General features: G+C 36.2%; 1 protein-coding gene across 1 annotated transcript in view; it reads right to left on the reverse strand.

Annotated features, from left to right (window-relative positions):
• Nucleotides 1-23,688, reverse strand: part of COL3A1 (collagen type III alpha 1 chain) — a 41,101-nt gene extending 17,413 nt beyond the window's left edge. The window contains exons 1-25 of the mRNA XM_040643007.1: nucleotides 23,540-23,688; nucleotides 13,082-13,284; nucleotides 12,773-12,823; nucleotides 12,220-12,333; nucleotides 10,831-10,911; nucleotides 9,000-9,053; nucleotides 8,480-8,533; nucleotides 7,690-7,743; nucleotides 7,008-7,061; nucleotides 6,787-6,840; nucleotides 6,074-6,127; nucleotides 5,605-5,649; nucleotides 5,413-5,466; nucleotides 4,673-4,717; nucleotides 3,917-3,970; nucleotides 3,398-3,496; nucleotides 2,823-2,867; nucleotides 2,570-2,668; nucleotides 2,316-2,369; nucleotides 2,120-2,227; nucleotides 1,843-1,896; nucleotides 1,141-1,239; nucleotides 788-841; nucleotides 530-628; nucleotides 131-184 (exon numbers count right to left, since the gene is read on the reverse strand). Of these exons, the coding sequence (XP_040498941.1) occupies nucleotides 131-184; nucleotides 530-628; nucleotides 788-841; nucleotides 1,141-1,239; nucleotides 1,843-1,896; nucleotides 2,120-2,227; nucleotides 2,316-2,369; nucleotides 2,570-2,668; nucleotides 2,823-2,867; nucleotides 3,398-3,496; nucleotides 3,917-3,970; nucleotides 4,673-4,717; nucleotides 5,413-5,466; nucleotides 5,605-5,649; nucleotides 6,074-6,127; nucleotides 6,787-6,840; nucleotides 7,008-7,061; nucleotides 7,690-7,743; nucleotides 8,480-8,533; nucleotides 9,000-9,053; nucleotides 10,831-10,911; nucleotides 12,220-12,333; nucleotides 12,773-12,823; nucleotides 13,082-13,284; nucleotides 23,540-23,618 (1,815 nt within the window). The 5' untranslated portion in view covers nucleotides 23,619-23,688. The remainder of the gene's footprint in view (nucleotides 1-130; nucleotides 185-529; nucleotides 629-787; nucleotides 842-1,140; nucleotides 1,240-1,842; nucleotides 1,897-2,119; nucleotides 2,228-2,315; nucleotides 2,370-2,569; nucleotides 2,669-2,822; nucleotides 2,868-3,397; nucleotides 3,497-3,916; nucleotides 3,971-4,672; nucleotides 4,718-5,412; nucleotides 5,467-5,604; nucleotides 5,650-6,073; nucleotides 6,128-6,786; nucleotides 6,841-7,007; nucleotides 7,062-7,689; nucleotides 7,744-8,479; nucleotides 8,534-8,999; nucleotides 9,054-10,830; nucleotides 10,912-12,219; nucleotides 12,334-12,772; nucleotides 12,824-13,081; nucleotides 13,285-23,539) is intronic.
• Nucleotides 23,689-27,335: the final 3,647 nt, after the last annotated feature.

Genomic DNA, 27,335 nt, shown 5'->3' on the forward strand with positions numbered 1-27,335 from the left:
AAAAAAAAAAAAAAAAAAAAAATGCAAGCCGTTAGGGAAGCAGAGATAATGGAGATGATAGACAGAAGCCATAGGGTGGAAGTGAATGCATCTCTAGAAAGCTGGAAATAAGTTAACGAAAGCTACATACCTGAGGGCCAGGACCTCCAGGGCCACCTCGTTCTCCATTCTTGCCAGGCGCACCCTAAAGAAGTGGCCAGTATTTATTAATTCTCGAAAGGAAATCATTCAGTGTCTTATTCTCTGATAGTTTTGATTTGTCTTTTCCACACACATGCATCCACAACCAAAAATGACTTTCTAGAACTAGATTTCCATACACTTTGCCACTCTTTCCCCAGAACTCTACAACCACCCCCCAAAAAAACCCTCAAGAAACAACTTCCTGTCTCACATGGTATTTTGATTTTCATATATATTCTACTGTGCTTTGAAGTACAGATCAAATTTTGGCGATCTCTGAATTCCCATATGGAAAGGAAAAGCCTTCTGTCAAATATTTATTGAAGAATTTAAGGAAGGAACTCACATCATTCCCTTTGGGTCCAGGGAAACCCATGACACCAGGCTGACCTCGGGGACCAGATGGGCCTGGAGGACCTGGTCGACCACTTTCTCCTTGACTTCCCTAATGAGAAAAACAATTACATGAACAGAGGTTGATAAAGATCTCATCAAAATATGCATTATTTATATCAACGCTCTACAATATTCATCAATGTTAGGCCAAACTGTGCATTCCATTATTCACTGGGCTTATAAAATGAAATGTTCAAAATGTACATACGGGAGGCCCTGGTTTCCCATCGCTGCCTGGTCCTCCTGGGCTTCCGGGCATACCCTAGGTTGAAGAAGTCAGTCAGTCAGATGATTTAAAAATGATAATTAAATATATCTATGTGTCTGTAAAATTTTGCGTTTTCATTTGTAGCCTTCTATTTGCATACATTTTCCTGTCTATGTCTCAGTCAAGCGTTCTGTTTTTCTTCAATCAAGTCTAACCTTAAATTATCTTAAGAGTATTTTGTTTTGTTTTGAGGCTACAAAAGTATCGTCTGCTTTAAGTTGTCTTTGATTCTCCTGTACTTCCCTTTCTTCTAACTAAATGGCAGTGTCAATCAAACAAGTGTTTCTTGGTACCCTCATTCCTGGACCTCCAGGGACACCATCTCTGCCAGGTTCTCCAGGAGCTCCTCTGGGCCCTGCGGGGCCGGGACCACCACGCTCCCCAGCGGGACCCTACAAGGTGAAATAAGTCAACAAACATGTAGAAGAAGCTTCATTGACCTAGACGTGGATCACGTTTAGGTTTCAACTAGAAAACTTCCTTTTGTCTCTCAGAGAGTTGGTGTGCTGCGGACGTGCCGCAGAGTAACTGTTATCTATTAGCTTGGATTATCAGATTGGGAGGATTTTGAGGCAACTTTGATGAACATCACATGCCAGCAGTATTCAGCGGGTATCACAATATGTTTCCGTGCATCTCAAGTCAAATATCTCTGATGATATAAAACCGTATTTGTATAGTATTTTAGAGTTTTCAAGGAACTTTCGGCCATTTCTTAGACTTAATTCTTACAATGATGCTGAAATAAATAATTTTCAATTGACAGATAAGTTAAAGAATTCTCATAGAAGTTAAGTGACTTGCTTTAGTTACAAAGCTAGGAGAAGGGCTGAGCAGGGGCTGGAATCATTGTCGTATACTGGGAATTATGACGATTTTTAAACTCCAATATATTTCTTTCAGATATTTAGGTTTTCTTTCATGGGAGACTGTATAGAAGAATATAATTATTTGTACTACCAGCATTTACAAAAATAGAAATTAAAGTTACCTACCTTTTCTCCTGGAAGGCCGTTTGCTCCTGCAGGCCCTCGGAATCCAGGCGCACCCTGGAAGTAGCGAAAGGCAAATGTTTCAACCCAAAGCATGGGAACATTTTCATAATTTCTGAGTAGCAATAGAGATGTTCTCATGTTATACAGTGCTTCAAAAACAGTATTTGGGATTCAGTACTCAGCTTAAGAAGAAGCACGGCTTCCTCGCCCTGAAGGTCAGGTTCTGTGTGGGTGAAAGTGACGCAGCTCTCCTTGGAGATGTCTGTGGGAAACGTACCCGTTCTCCCGCAGCTCCTGGAAGTCCATTTGCTCCAGGTTCTCCAGGCGAACCATCTTTGCCGTCTTCACCTTTAGGTCCTGGAATCCCTGGAGAACCAGCTTCGCCCTAGAGAGGATGCCAATAAAGGGATAACTTTGAGTGCAAGATTTTCAGTGAAGGAAGAAATCACCCATTCTGTTGGGGTAACACTTACACGTTCACCACGTGGCCCTGGCTCTCCTTTGGCACCATTTTTACCAGGTTCACCCTAAAGGAAACAAAATCTTGGTTTAAACACAGGGAGTACCAACTAAAAATCAGCAGCAGCAACTGCTGATCCAATGGTAAAACCAGCGTGAAACCAACATAAAACCACCTGAACAAGGACAAAAAGTCTGCTATTTATATTTCTGTTGTGGGAATTGAGCCACACCCTTCAGGCAACTGAGGAAGAAATAGGCAACTTACTGCAGCACCTCGCTGTCCAGGGGCACCGTTGGTACCAGATGGTCCAGGAGGACCCCGGGCTCCCATCAGTCCAGGAGCTCCAGGAATGCCAGCAGGACCCTAAAAATAGCCCAAGAACACTACCATCAGTCAAACTTGGACTTTCTTTTCTGAAGAGCTAACTTAGACATCACAAATGGATTGTCATGCAAAATGCAAGGGAAGCCAATTAATGTGTGTGGATAAAATGAGGGTGGGGGTGAGGACATCTTACCATTTCACCTTTGCCACCAGGACTACCATTGCTCCCAGGAGGGCCCTAGAGGGGAAAAGAACGTATTAAAAATAATGAAACTAGTGAATACACATTTGCAAAGTAAATTTATTGATGGGTGTTGGGTTTTATAGAGATTCGGTGATTCCTCCAACTACAGAACAACACATAAAATGTAGGCAAAATAATTACCATTATTTGAATAAATTAAAGATAATAATATGCATTTTCTCTAAATTATTAAATAATAAATAGAAGAGGTGTTTAATCCTGTTTCTGAATTTTTGTGATGGGTGATCAGTTGGGGTACATTCTTTGAAGTATCAGAGAACTATCAATCCTCTACTTCACTTTGTCAAACAAACTTAAAATTTATGAGTTCTAAAAGAGGGTAAACCTCAAAACCTACAAATTTTAGTACTAATCAAATCAGTATTTATCACAGTAGAGTCATTTCAGGGCACCGAGAAACGATTTAAAAAAAAATTTTTTCTTAGTTGATAGCAACATTAAAAACATATGCTTTCATGAAAGAAGTATAGCAACACCCCTCAAAGGCCGTATTTGTTACTTACAGGAGGACCTGGAGCACCAGCATGGCCCTGAGGTCCAGGTTCTCCTCTTTGTCCCGGGGAGCCGCTTGAACCGGGAGATCCCGCAGGTCCAACTTCACCCTAAGGTGGAAAACCCTGAGTAGTCAGTGTCTCTCGCCATTTCTAATCACTAAGCCAGTTTAAACCCATCTCCCAAAGGCTGGAGTAGTATGACGATATGCTCTATCACAAGCAAAGAATCATGAATCACAAAGGCGGAGAAAAATGCTAACTATGTGTGGGATTATGGGATCTGCTTTTCAGAGAGAGACTGGGTGAAGAGAAAGAGATATCGGAATAGTTGAATGCCAGGGATAACCCCTTCTGGAATCAAAAATAGGGCTTTCAAGATCAAATAGGTAAGAAAAATCTACTTGATGGGTTAAAAAATATATATATATATACACACACACATATATATATATATATTCAAGAAACAATCCAGGATTTTCTGTTGTCCCAAGATCTATTTTGTATTCTTCTATAGAAATGCATGTTTACCTTAGCACCAGGGGAACCAGGGAATCCTGCAGTTCCAGGGGGCCCAGGGGGGCCCTGAAAAAAATTAAAGACAATTTCAAGAGCTCTTATTCAAGTAAACAGAAGCTAACATAACACTAATTAGTAAATAATAATTTAGCACCTACACAACACAGAAGACAATTATGCAGATAAAATAGTATTTCTCATCCATGAATGAATATTATGCAGAGAAACGATGTGGCAAAATAACAAGAAAGTAAAATCTAAAGTTAGAAAAGTAGCATCCCCCTGCCTTCTGCCACAAATCCTGTGACTTTGTGCAACTTACATAGCCTTAGGCTCTCATACTTTTGTTTATAAAATAGAGGTAACATTATTATCTATTTTGCAGAGCCCTTTTAATTGCCATGTCAAGTACTGGTTATTAACTGACATAGTGAACACTATACAGATGTTAGTAATTGGCCAAGTATAATGAGGAGTATCAGAATTGCACTTATGGATTTAGTGTTTCTAGATTGTTTCTAGATTTTGTTTATGGACTTAGAATCAGTTTGAATGAAATGCTTATGGACAATGTTGAGTTTTAGGCCTATAATCCATATTATTCCAACATTCCATACCGCCTAATCTCTCATTACTCTGAAGCACCTCAGGCTTAGAAAAAAGTTACTCCTGGGGATGTACTGTATGGTGACTAATATAACAAAATAAAAATTAAAAAAAAAATAAAAGAAAAGAAAAAAAGAAAAAAAAAAGAGAAAAATTACTCACTGGTTGTCCATCACTTCCGCGAGCACCATCATTACCTCGAGCCCCCTAAAAAGAGAAGTTTGTCTCAAATATCTTCTTAATTTTGAAAAGCCAATTTACGAGTAATGTTCTGAATAAAATTCTTTTTCTTTTAAAGATTTTATTTATTTATTTATTTATTTATTTATTTATTTTTTGAGAGAGAGGGAAAAAAAAAACCCACAAGCAAGGGAGAGGGGCAAAGGGAGAGGGAAAATCAGGTTCCCTGCTGAGCAAGGAGCCAGATGCAGAACTCAGTCCCAGGACCCTGGGATCATGATCTGAGCCAAAGGCAGGCACTTAACCAACCGAGCCACCCAGGCGCCCCCTGACTAGAATTCTGACTCCAATGGGTTGACTTTTCCTCTAGCGTATTAAAATCTGCTTACTAAGAATATATTTTTAGAGTCAAATTGTTAAAATTCCAGTGTATACAGCAATGATCTGATGTAGAACTGGTTCTACGTTTAACAGAACTGAATGTGAATTAATGGTTCTAGTAACTTTTGCAAAGTTAACACTTAAAAATTTTTTCAAAAGAGATAATAACTATAAAACCCATATTTGTTTCCCTGCAACTATAGCTACAATTTTATGGAGGCATCGTTAAATGCTATTTCATGGGAACGATTTTCCTGAAGATTGCCACAGCCTGTGAACCTGGCTGAGACCCTTATCTGTGATTCTGGCTGGAACTGTGCAGTATTGGTAGCAAGACTCACCGCGGCTCCTGGAAGTCCTGGCCGTCCTCTCTCACCAGGAGCTCCTCTGGGACCCTACAGAACACAGTCGAAAGAATGGTCTTACTTTAACCTTACCATGTGTAAGAACAGTTGGGGAAGGAGCAAAACAAGTTTTGAGTTAGATGGGGGTTAATAAACTAAAACTGAAAATTACATAGGAAATTTAATTACCATGGGTCCCGGGGCTCCATTTTCACCTGGGAGGCCATTTTCACCCTAGACACATGTAAAATATGTTACCATTTTGTGAAACAGAGAGGAATGTATAGTTTTTAAATGCAGCACATTATGAAGAATATTATAGAACCTAAGAAAAAGATATGTTTTAGCAATATCAAATATTTGGTACCATTGTATTTACCATATTTCTCAATTTTTGCTTTTTAAAAACTTGGGGATGAAACAGAAGTAATCAATGAGTTACTCAGGGATGCACAATCATTTCTAATCTAGACAGTTCAAGTTATCAGCTTTCATGGAAGCTTCAATAGAACACCTGAATTAGTCACTGTTATTTAGCTCCTAAAATGCAAAATTCAGGTAAATTTCAGAAAAAGTTAACCCTAAAATATTAATCTTAAATATAGCTGTAACATTTAAATGAATTTACTTATGAAAATATAATTTTATTTTGATTTACCTTTAATCCAGGAGCGCCTGTATCACCCTTTTCTCCATTTCGTCCATCAAAGCCCTAAGAAATGTATAAAAGTAGTAAAAATATTAAAGATCTATTAACAATCTAGAATGGTTGAAAACTTTACATTGTATTCTCAATAACTAGTTTTTACCACATAGCACTATTTTCAACTTGATGTGAATAATTGAAAACTCTTTTAAATGGACTGAAGACATTTGACATTGATTTTATAGTACAAAATCTGAATTAGCAAGTACAATCTAGTTCAATTAGAAAGTTGCCTTCGCTATAGAAAATATCAGCTCCACAGATTTTATTTCTATTAAGTTGACAAATTTGGGGGTCAGTTGGTTAAATCTACCTAATGTTTTGCATAGAATAAAGTTGTTGATTCAATTGCAAATCACATCAGCTAAGTCAATGAATAATGCATAGCTCTCAAAACATATTTTCATTTCCTTCTGACAATGGTGGTAAGAAAATTAAATAATCCTTTCCCAAGCCTTTCACACATTTAAAATCAGTCTAATTACTATCTGTAAAATAACTAGTTGGTTTGGTCAACAAAGTTGATAGACTCTTAAAAATTCAAATTAACTAGTTGTCAAAATCAACCATTTTTGGCACATACTCCAATTGCCCAATAAAATTGGTTAGGCAAGTAAACATAGCTAAACGAAATAGCTTAGAGTTAATTTAGAAACTGTACTTACTCTGTGTCCTTTCATACCAGGGAATCCAGGCATGCCAGCTGGACCTTTCATACCCTAAAAATAAGGAATAGAACAGATATTAATGAATTTTCAAATAGAATCACAATCCAGTAGTAAAATGTCTTTCATCTTTAAGTTTAATTCAATTTAATTATAGAATAATTTTCTAGCTAAGATCACCGTAATTACTCCAAGTAATTCACTGGATACCGAAGACTTACTGGAGGTCCAGGCAACCCTCGCTCTCCGGGTCGTCCGGGTCTTCCTGATTCCCCCTATGTGGAGAAATAAAAAACGCATAGGTGGTTGTGTAAGAGAAAACACATTGTGGCTAGTTGCAAACCAATTATTTTGCATTTTTCTCGTCAACAACTCATGAAAGTGGTTAGGCTAAACATATAGCTGTTAGAACAGCTTTCCTAGTGGAAGGAATGGGGAGGACTTCTCCCGTCTCAATATGAACTTAGGAACAACGCAGGCATCACTCTGCACTGAAATATTAGGACGCTTTCTCAATCCACTGAGAAGAATTTGCCATTGGAAATCGAATGGGAAAGGAAGAGGGACACAATATTAAAGGCGTTTTTAAGTTTTCAAGTTCATGAAGTATTGATATCAATCTTTTCATTACAAGAGGAAGAAAGAAGATACTTGTTTCTCCTCCAGTTAAGGGATCTATCCACCTGATGTACCTTCTTGCCAGTGAAGAAGCACATTTAGGAATTCTGTTAGTTTGGAATTCAAAAAATGGTATATACAGCTATACAAACACTATACATTAAAAGTTAATATGAGCTAAAATGTCATTAGGATAGCAAAATTTTTTGAGCAAGGTTTCTCTGTGAGCCTAGCATACGGTATGTTGAATTTTGCCATATCCCCATTCAATCTTTAAAGGCTTACATCTTTTCCGGCAGGACCAGATGGACCTATAGCACCAGGGGGTCCTGGAGGGCCCTGAAAATAAGAAAATAAAAAACAAATGTATGTATAGGTTTTTCTCTTACAACAATTTATTGTTACATACTATGTGTTTTCCTGAAAGGAACCTCCTTTTAGAAAATACTTTCAATATTTTTCATGACGAAATGACACACTGAGTTAGTATTATGCCTGCAGTATATCCAGTTTTCACTGTTTAATGAACTTATTTTTTAAAAAGAATTAAAAATACCATGTGTCTGTATTTTATATCACATGTATTTATAAACCCATAGTCACTTTTACATTCTGTGAGATACTGAATTTTTTAATATATAGGTATTTCCAAATAGTTTGAAATATTAAATTGAACTAACTTCACCTCACTTGCTTGTTTGTACAGCATGTTTTTAAGGAGGACTCTGGTAGATTATGCATATTTCTATTGAGTTAAGTTTTAAAAATTGCATGTCAGAAGAGTAGATATGAAGGTGAACTGAGTGACTACAGGAAAATTAAATCTATATTTAAGAGAAAGAGGATTTGTATCCACACTAGGAGGTGAACTATGATGGTGGCTAATTAGCCAAGGAATTCCTAGAGTCAATAGCAAGGGTTTCTAGAAAATCTAAACCACTAAAGAGTCCAAAAGATAAATTTGAGCATAAATTTAATTTACACATTATAGGACCTATGATGATGTTTTAGAAAATGAAGGTGGTTTCTACATGGAATTGTCAATTTATTAAATACAAGTATAATTGTTACTTACTGCAGGACCAGCTTGCCCAGGTTCACCGGGGGGACCTTGGTATCCTGGAGAACCCTAGTGGGTAGAATAATGTGCAAATATTTTAAAAGTAATGTAATATTCACATTAGGCATTTACCTCTTGAAGACAGTATGAAATCAGGATTTGTGAATGCAATCAGTGATTCTTATTCCAATTTATAAACATGGAAGCCAAAAATTTTCAGATCAGAATAAAGCAAATTCATTCCATTCTATCCACTTCATTTCATTGAAATTGAATTGTTTTGAACTTGAAGCCATGTCACATGCAAATTAAGCCTATAGTTTAATTTTACCAAGGTTTTAATTATGAATAGTTGCTTGTGGAAAGGAATTAAATAGGAAATTCCATCTTTGAAGGAATGATAGTTTCTTGGGTGTGATTTCTCTCCTTAATTGGGATTATGCATGCTGGAATGGCTTAATTATAGCAAGATCTGTGTTAACTAGATTTATATAAAATGCATGAAAAAGAAAGCACCACCAATGGCTACACTTACCGGGGAGCCAGGATGACCGGATGTACCAGGGGGACCGGGAGGGCCAGGGGGACCCTGGAATGTAAATGTGAAGGATAAATACAAAACAAATCCACCTGAAATACACTTTTTTCAGGCATCAAATGATGCCTGAATCATTCAGAAATGATACTGATGTTAAAAAAATGAGAACAGCATGCCTCGTTATATGGTAACTATTCACAGATATGATTAATTTTATTAGATATACAATAAAGATCTCACTACGAAAACATCACTCTAAATGGAATTCCCACAGAATCAATACAAATTATTGGTAAATGCTATAAAATCTTAGCCTGAACCCCCCAAAAAAAGAGATTCAAAATCTGGAAAAATCCATGCAAAATGCTATGAAAGTCCCTGCAATATTAGGATGATACTGGTCCTGGTGAAGAAGCATTTTTTGTCTGCCAGCCAACCTCCTGTGGAAAAATATCTGCATACTGTTAATCCCAGTTCTAAAAACAATGATGTAAATCAACCCAGAAGTTCTTAATTATGTCACTGAGTTATGTTACCATGAAGATTTAGATGTGCATATGAGAATCAGTATACGTGGGAGGATGATTCATTACAATTTGAATCAACTGATTTATCATTGCTCAGAAATACAGGTTACACTAGAAAATCTTCCATTTTATAGCATGCTGTTTCTAAATACTCATAAATTTATAAAACCACAGTTTTAATTAAATGTTCCCTTGTAACCTCTCTTCTGGAATATTAAGTAGTGGGTTTTTGTTTTGTTTTGTTTTTTAGTTTTTGTTTTTTTAGTAAAAACTGTGTATAGAATTGAAAAATAAGATTCATAATTTGAATCTAGCTAAGACCAGATAATTACATTGTTAATATAAATCTCCTTCTGGCTTTAAAAGGAAAAAAAAAAAATCACATCCCCCCATACTTTAGAGATTTGTAAAATTCTCTTTTTACAATTTACATAAATTTTAAGGGTCTTGCTTTAACTGGTCGTTTGGATCTATCAGCTAAAATTTTGTCCTCTCTAGTTTTGGAAGTCACAAATACAGTGTCCAAAGACCTGGGTGGCAATCTTCCATAATACCTGAGAATCCAGCATCATCATGTTTCCTTTACATTTACATACCTGTCACTGGCAGTGAAGTGATAATCGTCCCCACATTGCTTCTCCCGAGAGCCTGGTCTACCATTACGGTCATTTATGTGGGACACCATGCGTCATGCCCAGGTGCCCAGGTTTCAGTGATTTTTTTCTATTTTCTTCTATCAAAACTCTAGGTCACTTACGTTAAGGGAAACGTTTTGGGTACAGTGTGAATAGCTGTCACTTGTAATAGGAAAACTTAAAGACTCAATAAATTCTGGAAATTTTGTATTCGATTTCAGGGTTTGAGGTGGGACAGATTGTAATGTCGGACATTCATCACTCGGATGGTCATCTAAAAGGTAGCACTTAATTGATGAAAACACATAAAAAGAAGACTCTGAGCAATGAAAAATGGAAGTGAAAAATAACAAAATTTGGTTAAAATTAGGGAGTATATGGGTGTGAGACCTAAGCACGAAGGCAGGTGGGCTCCTGGTATGGGCGGTTATATAAAGAAGGAAGGAGTAGCAAAACAGGTGTGAAATGAGAGGCAGTGAGGAAAAAATGAGTTAGGATAAGAAGGATCAGGATAATCCTACCATTTGCTTTCCCAGCCTTAATGGATAATAAACAATTTTGTTCAAGTATGTAATAATACCATATTACTAGGAAAACACCCATTCAAGAATTAACAAATTGGAAGCTAAATCATGCTCTAAAATGCTGAGAAACTCTTGTACATACAGCTGGCCCGGGATAGCCTGCGATTCCTCCTCCTCCTACTCCAGCCTTGACATCATATGACTCAAACTGGGGAGAATAGTTCTGTAGCAAAGAGACCAAATAGATATGATCATTTTGATATATATGTCATAGTTTTTTCCAAAAGCATTTAGAAGAGGTGCATGCAACATCTACTATTCACTGATAGAAAGCTTCTGCATGCCAGAGGTTGTGGTATGTATTATTTCCTCGTCTTGCTTATCCCGTCTCCCTGTAGCTTCAGGTAGTACATACCCTACAGAAATACTTGCTTATGTAATACACACATCTTTCAACTAACCCTATGCAATGTTAATCCCAAATCAGTTGTCCCTATATGATCTTACTCAAAATATTATTTCTAAGTGATACCCATAGCTTTAGAAACATAAGGTCATGGACTGTTTGAAGCTGAAAGAGCTTGAAAATCTTATAATCTGATCTTCTCATTTTGAGCAGAAAAAAAAAAAGAATTCAAATTACTTTACCAACATTTAATGATGCAAGTAAAATTTGTATCCCCTGGCTTCTGGCTAATATGCCAAACAAATTTACCCTCCAAATAGTCATCCCCATAGAAAAAAAGCACAAGAATAATAGAAAAGCTCATATGCTTCCTGGATTTCTTTGGAGATTATTTTGCGTTGAATTCGAGGCCTATAAGTGGGTTATGTTTGGTACCAGGATAAGAATAAGTTAGATGGCATGCTTTGCTTTCTGTTGAATTGATTTTTGAAGAGCGTTTTTTAAAACTCAGAGTGATTTGTAGATATGTGGCTTCTAATTTCTCCTAACCCCATGCAGCAGAAATTTTGTCTCACTATTTGGTTAGTTGTTTTACACGCAGAGTTAGTTGGCTGCCACACGTCTTAGGAGGAGCAGGATGTGCTCTGAAGGGCTGGCAAGAGTAGTTGCGTAGGCTTGAATAATCCTGCGGACTTGAAGTTGATAAGGAGTATTCACAGCTCTTCAACTGCTTTTTGCCCAAACTTTCAGAGGCTCTACCATTGGGGTTATAAGTAGAATAAGGGACAGTTGCCGTAGTTCCTAAATACTCCAGGTTAATTCTGTTGGGAGTTGATGGCTCATTTCTCAAACATAGTGATGGACTCTACGCCTGCTGAGAAGTTGGGAAATGTTGCCAAGATACAACAGCAATAGCATTGGCATTATAAGGAAAAGTAAAATTTATGACACTTAAAATAGTGTCCAGAACTTATGAGCACTAAAGAAGGATTTGTTAAATACATAAAATCAGAGAATAGATAAAAGGAATCCACAAAAGTGAGATGTCATATAGGCTAAAGAAAATAAAATGAAGTAGGTAGTAATTTTAAGGGGAGGGGATCTTTTTGTCCTGGAATTTATTACCTGAGGACCAGTAGGGCATGATTCACAGATTCCAGGGGGGCCAGGAGAACCAGGGGAACCTGGTTGTCCTGGAATACCAGGATCACCATTTCTCCCAGGAATACCAGGGGGGCCCTAAAAGAATCAGAGATAAAAACTCATGAGACAGTGAAAAGGCCTAGTAATTCAAAATTATGATCAAATTGTAGCTTCTCTGCTTTATAATATGACGAATAGATATAAGTGATAAATTTTCTTGAGGATACATACATTTTTATCTAAATCATGTGACTAATTTCAGCATGATTTATTTCTTTGTAGATTGACTTATATTTTCTTTCTCAAACTGATAATGGGGATGAAGACATCATATAAAGTTGGGGGAATTTAAACATTCACATGTACAATTATGGATTCTCAGTTTGAGTTTTTTTGTGTCATTAAATATGTGGTAGTCAAGGAAATGTCTGAATGATGAAGGCTCAAATATGAAAACATTATTAGAAGAAGCGAAAAAAAAAAAAGCAGACTACTTAAAGAACTCATTTCATTCCACTGAAGAATGTTTACTTACTGGATCTCCCTTAGGGCCCTGAGGTCCATGACCATTAGGAGGGCGAGGAGGCTAATAAATGGAAAAGATACAGATTAAATAAGACATAAGAACAACTTTCCCATGAAGTATGTCCCAATTTGCATATTTATTTCTTATCCCAAATTACATCTAATCCTTACTTTTAAACCAGTATATCCAAGTTTTACTTGTAATACCAACATAATTGGCAGACATTACTTCCTTTTCTTTTCAGGCTCCTATGGCATAGGAACTATTCATGTGTTAAAACATGAATCTTGAAGATGTACAGATTTTCTTTAAACTCACAGCTGATGGAGGCTGGGGGCACACTGCGCAACATTCTCCGAATGGGATTTCTGGATTGGGACAGTCTAATTCTTGTTCATCACATATTATGTCATCGCAGAGAACAGATCCTGAGTCACAGACGCATATTTGGCAAGGTTCTGGCTTCCAGACATCTCTATCCGCGTAGGACTGTCCAAGATGGGAGCATCCTCCATCAACAGCTAGAAAGTAAATTAGATGGTGTGATGTTGTCTTATGTTTTGCTGAAATATCATTTTTGTTATGCTGTCATGACTTTCCAATAACCAAAATGGAGAAAGTTTGAAATGAATAAGTTCTTCCTTTTATTATACTAATGTGTATGTTCTTATAAGCATGCTTATGCAAAAAAAAAAAAAAAAACCCACAAATTAAATTACCAAGAACATCATATTCTTTCTACATAATTTGCTAACTGGTAAGAGATTGCTTAAAATACCAAATCTGTTTACTAGCCTCAAAATGGCAGACCATAGTAAATTTTCCTTAAGGCCAATAAGAGTTTTAATTTCAATTATAGTAAGAATTTAACACCAATGGAAATCACACAGCATTTAAACATTTACTTGTAAATTGTGTAATTGAAAACAAACCTTTCTAGCAATTATTATCCTCTGCTTTAATGGTAGATAGGAACATTAAACTATAATGATGATTTTGTCACTAACTCTGAAGACTTTCTGGATTTTATTAAGCTAATTAGGAAATTCAGGGGGAAACAGCTATTCTTGGCAGCATAAAACTCTTCCAGATTCCTGGGAAAGCTTTAGCAAAGCTTATTCTATGTATTGAATATCACCGCCATCTCCACTGGGCATTAGTAGGTCAACATGATATGACATAGTATATTGTATAGCCCATATGGATATAAAGAGAGTTCCAAATCACTAAAAATAGTGTTTTTAAAAAATAAATATGGGCAAGGAATAAGTAAAAATAATAGGGAAAAATATGAATCATGGCCATGTGTATTTGTGGCTTAACATGGTCAAAAATTCGCTTCAACCAAAATTTTAAACTTTTTTCCTAATTATATGTAAGGTACTCAAATTTCAGCAGGCATTCACAGTGAGTCAGCTTAGGGGTTGCCAGAACAAAACCTGGTCTCCATTCTTAAAGCATTAGCTGTGGATTGTGGTTAAATACAACTTTAATTCTTGAGGATTACTATGATAGCTTGCCAGTAATTGAGTAAATAAATAAGAAGTTTCTAAACATCTGCAAAAATTTTTGCAAACAACAAGTGATGTACTGTTCAGTATTTATATTTTTGTGAAACAGTGAAATTTTATTTTCTCAGAGCCAGCATCTTTAAAATGTCTGCTGAAAGAGGCCTGCTTGGGAGGAAACAAGTGGTTTAACAACCATACTTTTTGCTGCCTTGTGGCCAAGGGGCCTTTGAGCAGGTCCTGAAATTTTTCCATCTGGAGTTTGCATACGACCATGAAGCTCACCTTTACAAGTTCCCATTTCTATATCCTCTCATATCTGAAGTAATAACGATTTAGGTTCATGCTACACACTTTGGGTTTAGAGGTTTAGCTGGTTTAGCAAAAGCTCACAGAAGAGGGGTGATTGCAGAAACTATAGACTGACATGGCCTCCATTCGTCCTCTCCATTGTTGTCTACAGATAGGACCTTCATGATCTTGTGCAATACCCTCCATCGATTTAGGAAGTTTCAAGGTCTCTTCTTACTGTGTGTGACCATTACCCAAAGTGGTCTACAGCTAGTAAAAGAAAGCCTGTTTGTTTTACTGCAATTTAAAGAAAGCAAGAATCTGTTTATTTTTAAAAAGTTATTCTCATTCTTCCTCCATGTTTGAAACAGATATATGAGAACATTGGAAAGAAATATTATCTAAGCTTTCAGAGGAACATTCCTTTCTACTTAGTGAGCATAAAAACTGAATGCCAAAATGCTTACCTAATGCAAATGAAGTAGGTCTATTTAAATAGTGTAATGAAAGATATGCTTGAGAGAAGCCCAATCTTTTTCACATTGTAATGAACAATAATAATATGAGGGCAGAGAAGCACCAAACTCATTTTTCTCTAAGCAGAACTGACCTTTTATATTTAGAATCTAAGTTCACTGTTTTTCAGAAGAGGTCTGAATGTTTTAATGAGATGAAAGATAGTTTAATAAATGGCATGAAATACATTCTTCAGGCTTTGCATCCTTCTTAAAATGAAACATTTTAAGACTTTCTCTAAATTTACATTATGTGAAGTGTTCCAACAGATTATTTTTAGCTCAAGATTTCCCCGTTAATAATGTGGACTTCAAGCTCCCCAGCCTTCTTGAAAATACCACTTGTGTACAGAACGTTGATTACAGGTAATAACACTGTATCGTATACTAGAGATTTGCTAAGACAGTAGATACTAAGTATTTACGCCCGCCCCCCCCAAAAGTGACTGCGGGGTGACTATTAGTTAACTTGATTGTGGTAATCATTTCACAATGTATATGTATATCAAATCATGTTGTACACCTTAAATACACACGATTTTATTGGCCAATAATACTTCGGTAAAGCTGGGGGGGGAGAAGAAAATATAGTACTAATTTATACTAATCATTCCTTCAGCTCTTTGTCTCTGGAATGGGAATATCTTTCTACATTTAACACAAAGACCTATGTTACAAAACTTAGCTATTGAATAGTGATGATTTACTAAAGACAAATGATAAAAACAGTTAAAAGGGAGAGTCAAGTATTTCATATTTTAAATATTTTTTCTTTGTTCTTAATCTGCCCTACAATTAACATACATTTTTTCCTTGCATATTCATCCTCTCTGTTTATGTCTCATTGAAAGTATCACCACATCACTAGAAATACAGTGTTTTCCATTTGCTCTATAAAGTATTCAGTGAGCACAATATTTACTTTTCTAAATTGTCAATGAATTCATTAGAGTTGGGTGAAACCCAATGTTATATAAATGAAAATTGCTACTTAGCCTCTCGCGTCCAAATTTTATTAGAAACCACATGTATCATGGCTCTTAAACCACAGAGGTCTCAGGGTAAAGGTCAGGTCACTTTATTGTACATCTTTTTATTTTTTTTAAGTGATGTTGTTCTAAAGAAAAGAAGGAAGTTGGAATGCTTGCAAAGTAAGAATTCATGCAGGCTGTTTACTGCCATACATACGTATTTCACATCCATTTAAAAGAAGTTTGGCGCTCCTGAAAGTCAGTTTCTGTAGAAACGTGTGGTTGAGAGACTGTTTTCTGCTGCTCTATCTCAGTCACCTTGGACGAAAGGCGGTTTCCTCTAGTCTCTTGCTCTGTGCATGACCAGATATGGTTGGCAATATGTTCTCCTGGAAGCCAACCCTCTTCCCCAGATGTCTCCTGGCCCTCAGTTTTAGTACCACAGCCATATGATCTGTGCGATAATCATGGCAAAGTCAAGAAAAAGAGTGCTTTGTTCTCAAGAGGAATAACATTCTAGTTTGCCACTTGCAGCGTTTAGAAATGGTTTAGAAAATGGGATTCAGAAATTCAAAAATGTTAAATAAAAGGCAAATAATCTCTTTTTTGCTATTGGACAAGAAGTAGATTTTTCCATTCACTTCCTTTATTGTTATTGCTTAAAGTCTCCCTGTTCCAATATGTAATTAGTTTGAAACCCCACCTCTCCTGTCACTTGGTGTTTCTGTTCCTTATTACAAAGTACACTCCTGAAATAAATCTATTTGTGGCCACACTAGCAATGCATTAGACGAAACCGTCTCCTTACTGGGATCTAAATTATAAAACAAAATGAAGCCTGTCTATGACATAATCCACTCTGAGCTTCTTTTCTTTCTTAGCTCTCTGGTTTGAAACTTCAGAGAACAATAAAACCAAGTAACATAATCTAATATTTTTAGATATGCATAACTTTCCTTTTTATTGATTTTTGTTTCCATTCTTTAACTGTTAATTTATGCTGATTTGATAGAATTTTATTGTTGTGACTAAAAAATAATGTAAATTATGTTTGTCTTAATTCCATCTTTGGAGTACAAATAATATGCCCCAAAGCAGCCAATCAAATTGTTAATTTGGCCTGAGTGATAGGTTTCATTTTTTTTTCTCTTCTTACTGAATCCTTTTCTGGGAAAAGGTGTTCTTTAATCTGAAAATTAAAAATAACAGGTGTAATATGTAAATCATCATAATATTATTTTCCTGTTACTTTAGGAAGTTGAATATTTTGTAAGTGTGAGTATATAGAGTGTATACAGCTTCCAACTGAAGTATGTTTTGCTTTTAAATGACACTGTTTGGAAATATACACTTTGATTGACTATGTTTCTGCTGCTTACATTTATCAGAATATTTTAAAATACGTTAGGTGAGTTGACTAAAAGAACTTCAGGGAAATATCTGTAGACCTATATAGGTGGATAACTTCAATTTCAAAATGTTGTTTTACATGGACAAGGTGAATTCTGATTATTCTTGTCCCCACCATAAAAACCCAAAACCAAAAAACTCTGTGAACCATTTCTAGATGTTTCCTTGTTTTATTCTTTACAGATCTATGATTTTTATGCCTCCAATTAGAAATTTCCTTTAAGGTGATTAACATTTTGTCCTGCGAAAAATAAAAATAATTAGAGAATTAGAATTAAAAGTGTATATATCTAACAAGCAGCAATTGCATTATACTATAAACTGATTAGTGACAAATTATAGCCATACTGAAGAAAATATATTCTACTTGCTTCATGAGAGTTGGCAAACATCAAATTTTACATCTGATCACCAAAATTTCACATCTTACTTTCCTTATCACTAAGTCACTAAGTACTTACTTTCATTGCCTACAGCAATTTTATTTTGCACTGGCAGAAAAAGTAATACTAGGCAGAACTGGTAGTTTATCTCCTACATTGTAGGCAGTCTTCTGAAGGCTTTGTACACCTATTTTACTTCATCTTCCTTGTGGGTGAGAGCCATCATCATCTTCATTTTACAGATGAGCAATCTGAGATACAGAGGCATTGAAAAATTTTCCCAAGGTTACATGGGAAGAGTAAACCTATGATTTGAGCCTGGGAAAGCTGGCTCTAAATCTGACTCTCTTTAACTACTGCATTGTATTTCTTTCTGTAGTTTCAAGGGCAGGGTAGGGTTAAAAAAACCAACTTCAAAGCTCTGCCCCATTAGGGTTTCTAAAGCCCTGCAAGCTTAAAATCGGAGTCTAAAAAGACAGTGGGGTTTTTTGGATTGTTGTTGTTTTAAGGGATAACAGTCGCCTACAGAATATTTTTTCTCTCTAGTCTCAAAACAAGAAGATAGCATCTGGAGTTGAGTTCTGTTGTTTATTTTCTCCTGACCTTATGAAAAAGAGCCCTATCTCCAAGGCCACCCTAATGACATCCAGCCCACCAACAGGGTTCATGTGTGATTGGGAAATTCGGCATACATTTTACTATATCCAGAGAAGCCTGATTCTCACAGCCACACTGGTGCCCCAGCAGCAGACATAAGGCTTTGGTATCCAACACACAAAAAAGCATATTTAGGGTGTCTCACTAAGATGCTGATTTTCAACGATCGTTAACTATGTAGTGTGGTGACTGAGTTAATAGCTATAGTTACTAAATGACTCATGTTAATGAACTTCTAACTTCCTTAGAAGCTTCCCTTCTAAGTTTGAACACTATGGACATACTATGCAGCAGTTCCAGAAAGTGTTTCCCCGATTTTAATTAACTTGAGAAACACAGTCCCTGTTTGCCATCCTCCACACCAAGTGCTATGCAAAGCGTAGTTTCAGAAAAGTAAATGCTATTCACTGAAACAGGAATTTCTCAATGCAAGTTTTCAAAGCGAATTTAACTTTTAATAGGTTCTGGACCCTTTGTCTTTGATTTTTGGATCTTTTGGGCATTCTGATTTTTGCCCTCTTCTTTGAACTCTTCATTTTGTTCATTAATTTTACATTTTAAATGACAGTGCTTGACCTCAGTCATGGAAAATACAAGGGTTTTATTAGTTAATCTGAAAGGAATCCGCTTCTGCTGTGTTTTCATGAGGCACAGACATTCTAGTGGTTAATGTAACTCCCCAAACTGCAGTTAACAAATGATTTGTGGAAGAGTAGCTATCTCATTTTTTCCGTTGTCATTTTGATACGAAACAGGCAAAGTTTCCCCCTCTGAAAACTCTGGATTTTTTTTATACTACACCTCCTTCCTCCCCTTCTTCTTCTTCTTTGTTTTTTTTGTCTGAGTGTGTTAAACAACGGGACTGAGCTTTTTTCCAGGGAAAACTGTTTTACAAGAAACAGTCCACTGAGACGTTTCCAGAAAGTTATTGCAGACCTGGAAACTTTACAAATGTTCCTCATGTCCAGCAAAGGCAATAACATCTTTCATCTTTAAACCTTTAACTCTTAAGCAATCCGCTTTAATGATTTCAAGGCGGTGATATCATTTGATGTTACAAAATAAAAGCCCGGGCTACAAAATCTTTGGAACTCAGCACCAAAGAGTCATCCACAATGAAAACCATGAGGTTTCAGTAGATGGCACTCTTCTCTGAGTGACCCACTCAGGGTCTGGCAAGTGACTCTGTAGGTGTGGAACAGGGGCTTTTCTTTTAGTTAGTCTCAGCTCTACTCCTGGAAAACTCACAGTTCTTGGTTTTTTAATATAAGCCTGTAGATCAGACATCAACCCAGGAATCTGAATTAGTTAAAAGGCACATGATCACAGTCTTTCCTTCTTTCCCAGAATTGTTCCAGTGGCTTTGCTCTCTCTGCTTATGATAGTGGGATGTTTGATTCCAGAATTTAATCAGAATAACTATTTACCTATAGGTCTTTAGATCATCTGACGTTGACTACTCTGTGGTGGTAGAACATGCAAGGTATCGTGAATGAAGAACACAAAATTTTGTATAAACACTTTATTTACGTAAAATTTATAATACTACAGAACTGAAGATAATTTCTGGTTAAATCATAACTGAACCTTTTGTTTCTCTTGTTTAAAGAATAGAAAAGTTGACTGTTAAACAGAAAAATCTACCCTTTCTCACTTTGAGAAATGCATTTGCGGATATATTTTCTAGGACAACAGACAATTTTTTAATATTCCCTTTCAATGACAAACAGTTACAAAAATAAGAAAAGCCAGATGTTCTAGAATTAATCTATGTTCTGTGTTCTCCAATTACTTAGGATTTAACAGAATTTCAGCCCTAGTCTTAACGCTGTCACTTCCGGGTTGTATCATCTCAACTAAAGCCCTGAATCCATGCGGGACTGACACTGACATACATGGGCAATTATAAATTCTCTTCTCTTGAAGGGACAATTGTTTCCAGTGATTTTATGCTATATTTTCTTCATTTGGTCTGTTTAATTCTGGGGGCAACACAAACCAGAAAACTTGATTGCTACTGATGGGTTTCAAATTGTCTCCTTAAGCATAATGGAAAATGGACTCTCATGACCTGTAATAGGGAACGGATTCTCTTAAGTCCATTTATTTTGTAATTCTAAAGCAATTAAGGTCTCGCAGTTCATTATCATGGTGGAATTATCAGGGTAGCAAAATATAAGCAAAAACATTAGAACACATTTAATTAAAATAAAGTTTATCTCCTTGCCCTTAATGAAGCAGTATCACTGATAATGTCGATCTATTTATTTACCCATCTATCTAATAAGTGATGGCTAGAATACTTACATCAAATAAGGACTACATAAAAAAATCTTGACAGATAGTAAAAGAATAGTTACATGTTATATGTGGAATAGTTACCTGTGGAATTTTGAAAATGACCATAACTTTCAAGCTCATTTCCAACGTACCATGTGTTTGTGTGTATGTGTGTATGTTGGGCAGTATTTTATCACTAATATACTTATTTCCTTAGGTAAGTAGTGTTTAATATTTAAAATTCACACATGTAATATTTTTAAATCTCATTCTAAAATGTGGAACCCAGCTGTGTAACATTTAGGTTGGCATTGGTCGTGTAATGGTAACTCTGTCAGCCACTAGGGGGCGAGTCTTTGTGCTTAAGATTTGGCATGTTTATAAACTACAGGAAATATAAAACAGACCACATCTCTCCATTGGTGGAATAAAATACATGAATTAAATAGAACTTTCAGAAATTTGTAAAACGACCAAATACTTTGTGAGGACCTGTTTAAAGCTCCAGAAAATTCGTGTGGGTAGACTAGAAATGAATATTCCTTAGGGCTGTGCTATTTCTCCCTGGGATTCTCAAGGCTTGTATAAGAGACCCAGACCCCAGAACTCTATTTGACTGTTCTCAGTGTGCTATATATTCAGCCACCTTCTGTAACCTCCTCAAAGCTAATCCACCTACAGAATGTCCTTGTACAATTTATAGGGGACACAGGAAATACTGTCTTAAAATACTTGAAACTTTTTTTCATGACAAACAAAAAATAGTAGGCTGAACAAAATCCCTCTCAACTTCCTTTGAGCTTAAAAGCACACAAATGTATCAGCAAAATTTCATAACTATTTATTATTTTCTATCGCTAAAGACAAAGAAAAATTAAAAGAACTTATGTGACGTACAAATAATGAAGGTATTGAACACTTTTTTCCCCTCTAAAGTTGGATCAAGAAAAATAGCCATGGCGTTAATAAAAGATTGTAACCACTGGGCAACAACAAATATTTTGTCAATCTTTTGAACTAAACACTAAAGGTTTGTAGTCTTTCCAATAATTGGCAACTCTGTGTCCCTCCCGCCATCCCCCACCCAAAAATCAGGAGAACTTAAGAACTGTAAAAAAGGTATATGTTTTTATTGAGGTGAGGCTGTGGTTGGAGGCATTTGGTACCCTAGCCAAGGACTGGGAGTTGTAGCATGTTCTGGGAGGGACAGAATGGGAAGGGAGAGGGGAGAGATCTAGGGAAAGAAAGTGGGAGAAGGCAAGAAGAAAGAGAAGAGATGGAGACTCAGGAGGCACAGGGAGGACACTTGGGGATGAGGGAGAGAGTGACAGAGGAAGAGGAAGAAGAGAGATGAGGAAACTCGGGCTAGCCTGGGAAAGGGGGGGTGATGAGGGAAGGAATGAAAAGGGGGAGGAGTTTCAAAAGAGCCAAAGGGGTGGAGAGATAAGAAGGTGGAGAGATAAGAAGGAGGGGACAGGAGGGGAAAAGAGGAATAAGGGGGAGAGGAAATAAGAGAAACAAGCAATATGGGTGTTTCTTTTCTTTCGTGGCCATGGGCTGATTGTAACTGAAGCAATGTCATTGGGTGTCACCCTGTCCCCCCCGCCCCACTTATATATGACTCAAGAACATCAAAGATTTTATATGAAAAACAATAACTATTTTCAGACACATGTTTGCAAAAACTCTATTTAAATGTAAACATTTTTGATTCCGTGCAAATAGAAACTGATGTGTAACGATTTCTTCTAACACCTTTAAATTTAACATTTAAATATTTATTTTTATGAAAGTTTGTATTCCAATGCATCCGGCATTTTCATGACTATGAGAAACATATGAGTTAAAAGAACTATTTTCACATAACCAAATCCTGAAACAAGCGTGGGTTGGGGGAAATTAGAGCATGAAAACCATTGTTTGCAGTTATTAGAAAACAAAACAAATCAACCTTCTGAAGTCAAACAGTACCAGCATCTTTTTACCTTGTTTGCAGAAAAGTCAAACATTCCTGTTGAAAACGTTTTTAAAATATTCTCTTCATTAATGTAAATGCAGTTAAAATGTAGAACATGTGGAAAACACTAGACCCTTAACAATAAACTATTAGAAATATGTATTAATCAACCATGTAAGTGCTTAAAACAGAAGAAACACAGGGACGATGAAACATTTTTAGCAGTTTGAATCCATGTAAAGAATCCATTTAAAACTGACAACATTCGCTTGTTGCCATTCTATAGAAATGTATTCCATAATTCTAATAACGTGTATTTCCCTTAATGCATGTTGTTTTTAAAATGCATTACCTTATTGAGAAAACAATGCTCAATATTCTATCCTTACAAAGAATCCAGCATACAAAAGAGAGCATAAAAGTGTTACAAGAGACCAATAACTTCCAGACTGCCTAGGGAAGCATTCCAAGATGTTAACAGTCCGGGAGGGGAACTTTTTAAAAGCCATTTAAAAAGTTTCCAGTGCCGCTAACATGAAAACAAGTTAGTAGAAGAACATCTTTATCTTAAACAACCAGAAAACTTCTAAATACAAAAATGACAATATTCTTTCTAAGCAAATGTTTAAAAGAGAGAGAGAGAGAAAAAAAAAAAAGCACCATCGCACTTAGTTCTATGTTCCCCAGTTGGGAGCTTACAGAGAAAATTAACTTTGCGGAGGCTAATTTCCCCTTCGAAGCTATTTGTAAGGAGAAGTAAAGACAAAAACCCCAGGAAGTTTCTTGAAAGCAGTACCTACTCACCTTGCTGTTGTGCCAAAATAACAGTGGGATGAAGCAGAGCAAGAAGTAACCAGGTCCCCTTTTGCACAAAGCTCATCATGTCTAAATATCAGACATGAGACTCTTTGTGCAAAAAGGAGAAAAGAAAAGCAGTTCAAAGTAGCACCATCAGATGTTCCCTGCCCTTCAGCACCGGGCCCGTCATAAAACTCAGCCACTGAGGTTCCTTTGCTTTGGCCTTAAATAGGAAAAAGTTTGGCTTCCCTCACTTTCCAGCCCCTTTCTGAAATATGAGAGCAGCACCCATCCCCTTAGCAGTAAAAGAAATGATTAATATGTCTTTTTCCCTTATAGAAGACACAACCCACAAAGTAAGAAAAATAGCACATCTGGAGTTTGCGTGCATCTGTTTGTGTATAAGTTTGTAACATATTTTACTTATATGCATGTTTGCGTAACTTCAGAATATATGTCAAAATGCCCTGCCTTGCATTTTAATAAAAGAATTAAATGTATATATTTTTCGTTTCCTCTGACAGCATTAACAACTGCTCGATTTTGAGAAATTGCTTGATGCCCTTTTCTTGGGGCACGGCCGAATTGCAAATCTTATCTTCCTAGAAGTTCTTTATATTGGGATTTTGCCAGAATCCACCCTAACTCAATTTAAATAGGGAACTGTAAGAGATTAACTGAAAGAAAAGCCTCTGTTTGTCCCTTCTTATCCACCCACTCTGGGCCCTAGAAGTTCAATTTCAGGCAAATGTCAAAAGACTAAGTATCTGAGCTATGTTTGAGTGGCATCTTAAAAGTTAGATACTTATCAATAGCTGTTCCTATTTCTCACAAATTTCTTTAGCCAGCCAAAGTGTGGTTTCTTGTGAGATTTCAAATTTGTATGTTGCTTTCAAAAGCCAGGACAGAGTTTTCGAGAGAAAAAATAAGCTTGTTCATGTTTTAGATTCGTTATAAACAGGAAGGGAAAGGACCTATTACATGGAATATCAAAAGAGCCCCAGAAGAAGTTCTCACGTTATCTGGATTGGTATAAAGATTAGCATAAACATTTGTAAATTTAGATGTTCATATGTACTATTTCCAAGCCACATTAACATAGCTTTTCAATGCAGTTCTGGATTTAAAGAGTGATTTCTGGGTCATATTTGCAAGGGGGACAAATACCATCTCTAAGTCTTTGATAAATCTTGGCCAGAGAAACATGCTTGTCCGCAGGATCAAGATATTTCCAGTAAGCACAGTATTTCTTTACATCTTGATCATCAATCCACACTTCCCTCAATCATCTGTATATTCTATCTGGGCTCTTCAATTCTGGTCAATTCTAGTCGAAGTTACTTTATTTCATTTTTTCCACATTAACTCAACTGTGCCCATTTCCATGTATGCCTGTACACAAAAAATTCTCTCCACCTCACAGCAGTTCATGGAAGTCACTTCTCTAAGACCCAGTTCAAAACTGTCTTTCATCTCTTTCTCTCTCTCTCAATTTGTGTTACTCCAATTTACTTAATTCACACATTATGTGTATATGCCCAGGTATATATATCTCTTCTGGAGGGATGGATAGTGGTTAGCTGGCTTCCCAGGCCCAGTTACAGAAAGCACAAAGATGTCCCAATGTAGATGACATCATCTGATGACAAGAAAAGAGAATCGATTGGACCAGTCTCTTGTGAGTCTTCTGATTTTAGATTGGAGAGTCACCACTTGATGAAAAAAAAAAAGTAACTATTGAACGGTCAGGAAAATAAGCTCTTTTACAAGATCAGAGTGGAGATGTTGGGGAAAAAGATAGTTACATACATCTTTCTGTCTTCCAATCATCTTCATCCTTTACCTAAAAAACAAAAACAAAAACAAAACAAAACAAAAAAACCTTGCATTTAAACTAGTCCAGAAATATGATTTGTTTTTCTCCCAATGCCTTTGACTTGCATAAAAAATTCAGATACCTCTAATTATTATCTTATTGTTTTAGATGGTCAATAAAAATTGACGTTTGTTGAATTTCTTCATTAGAATCATTTTGCAGTGTGAAAAATTAGATAGATTATTTTTTAAATAACATTTTTTATGCTTAATTTCAGGCATTGCACGTATCCATCTCTGTTGTGTTTTGTTATTCTTTTCTATACATCCCTGGCTGCTCTGACATTAGCCAGCTCACATAGACGTGTCATTTTGTTCTCTGGATTGCATTTGGAATTTTAATACAAATCTAAACACCTGCACCAGCAAAAGCACTGATTAATCTGGCTCTCCTTTCACAGAGAGAGTGACTGGAAGGATGAGGCAAAACAAGGGTGTGGCAAATTATCAACCAAAAATTCCAATCTTTTCCAGTTCAGTGGAAAGCGCAGCTTGGGAGAGATGCTTAAGCACAGCTGTGATGAACTCAGTAGACCAGTGAATGTCAGCAGTGCTCTCTACAATAGGAATAAGAAAATCAATTATCTCCATCACGAGAAACACATGGAAGGAGGACTCTTGCTCTCCTTTCTACTGCTTCATGTGTGATTTTCTTTTTTAAGCCAAGGAGATGCAGTATTTTTTATGGACATTTTCTATATGCTTTCAAATCACTGTAAGCCCCTTTAATATGCACCTGTGATAAGATTCACTGAAAAAGATTTTGAATCCATAGCAGAACTGCAGCCTGAAATAGGGTAATTTACAATACGATTGTAAAACACAAGGCAAATTTTCTTTGCTATTCATGGAGGAACAGGTCAATTCACTTAGTTTACGTGTATGAAAACACACTTGAAGAGTTGTGTTCCCTTTAAAAGAATTTGGACAAATACTACTATGTGTGTAGTTGAGCTAGGAAAACACGTCATGTTGTAGTTAAAGAACTTGGGCATATCTAACCATTGGTAGATCCAAGATTGGGGCAATGACACTGGTAGTGGCTGTGATAGGCAAATATGTGAGTGATTTGCTATGACCAATTCTTCAAGACTCCTTTCTTACATTTCCTCTTAGTCCACAAGATAGAATTAATTGTCTTTCTATTTTTGTTTTCATAGAACTATATCGATAACCACTTCTCTCTAGCCTAGAAATTTTACTTTCGGACAAGACTCACATTTCCTTGACATTTAGTAAAATGAAGTGTGCTACAATGTACTCATTTTGGAAACACTAAATATCTTTATTCCCATCTATTCTTTTTATATTCTTTGCTGGTACTACTGAGGTTCTGCATTTCTATCCTTGTATTTTTCAGCTGAAAATTACCCCAAGTTCAAAGAGGTTACATGACTCTCCAAATTACTCATTGGGATTGGAATTAAATAGCACACTTTCCAATTTTTTTTTCAGCTGTTTTCCACTTGGATTAGTCACTGATTGTGGTAAAGATATTTTTATGCAATTTAAGAATTGGGTGAATGCAAACTTGGCACTCAATTTTGTATGTCTTCTAATGGGGGATTGTGAAATGGTGGAGAGACAAGAACGAATAAAGTTTTAGAGTTAATGGTCAATTAAAAAAACCCCATTTTTCTGATTTTTGGCTTACCGTTAATCTTTACGTAATTTCCGGTATTGCTGTAATTTGAATTTTTTTTTAGTAAATACTCAGTAATTTATACTGAATGATGGAGTCCAATCTCAGGACATGTAGGAGAATTCACATATGTATTTGAGTGTATTTATATGTGTATCTGTATGTATGTTTATATATATAAATATGTGTATATATATATACACACACTTTTAAATATACGTATACTTTTAAATATATATACGTGTGTGTGTCTTTAAAAGTGTATATATATATATATATATATAT

The sequence above is a fragment of the Ursus maritimus genome, unplaced genomic scaffold, assembly GCF_017311325.1.
Source record: "Ursus maritimus isolate PB19 unplaced genomic scaffold, ASM1731132v1 scaffold_1, whole genome shotgun sequence".
In the NCBI taxonomy this organism is placed as follows: Eukaryota; Metazoa; Chordata; class Mammalia; order Carnivora; family Ursidae; genus Ursus; species Ursus maritimus.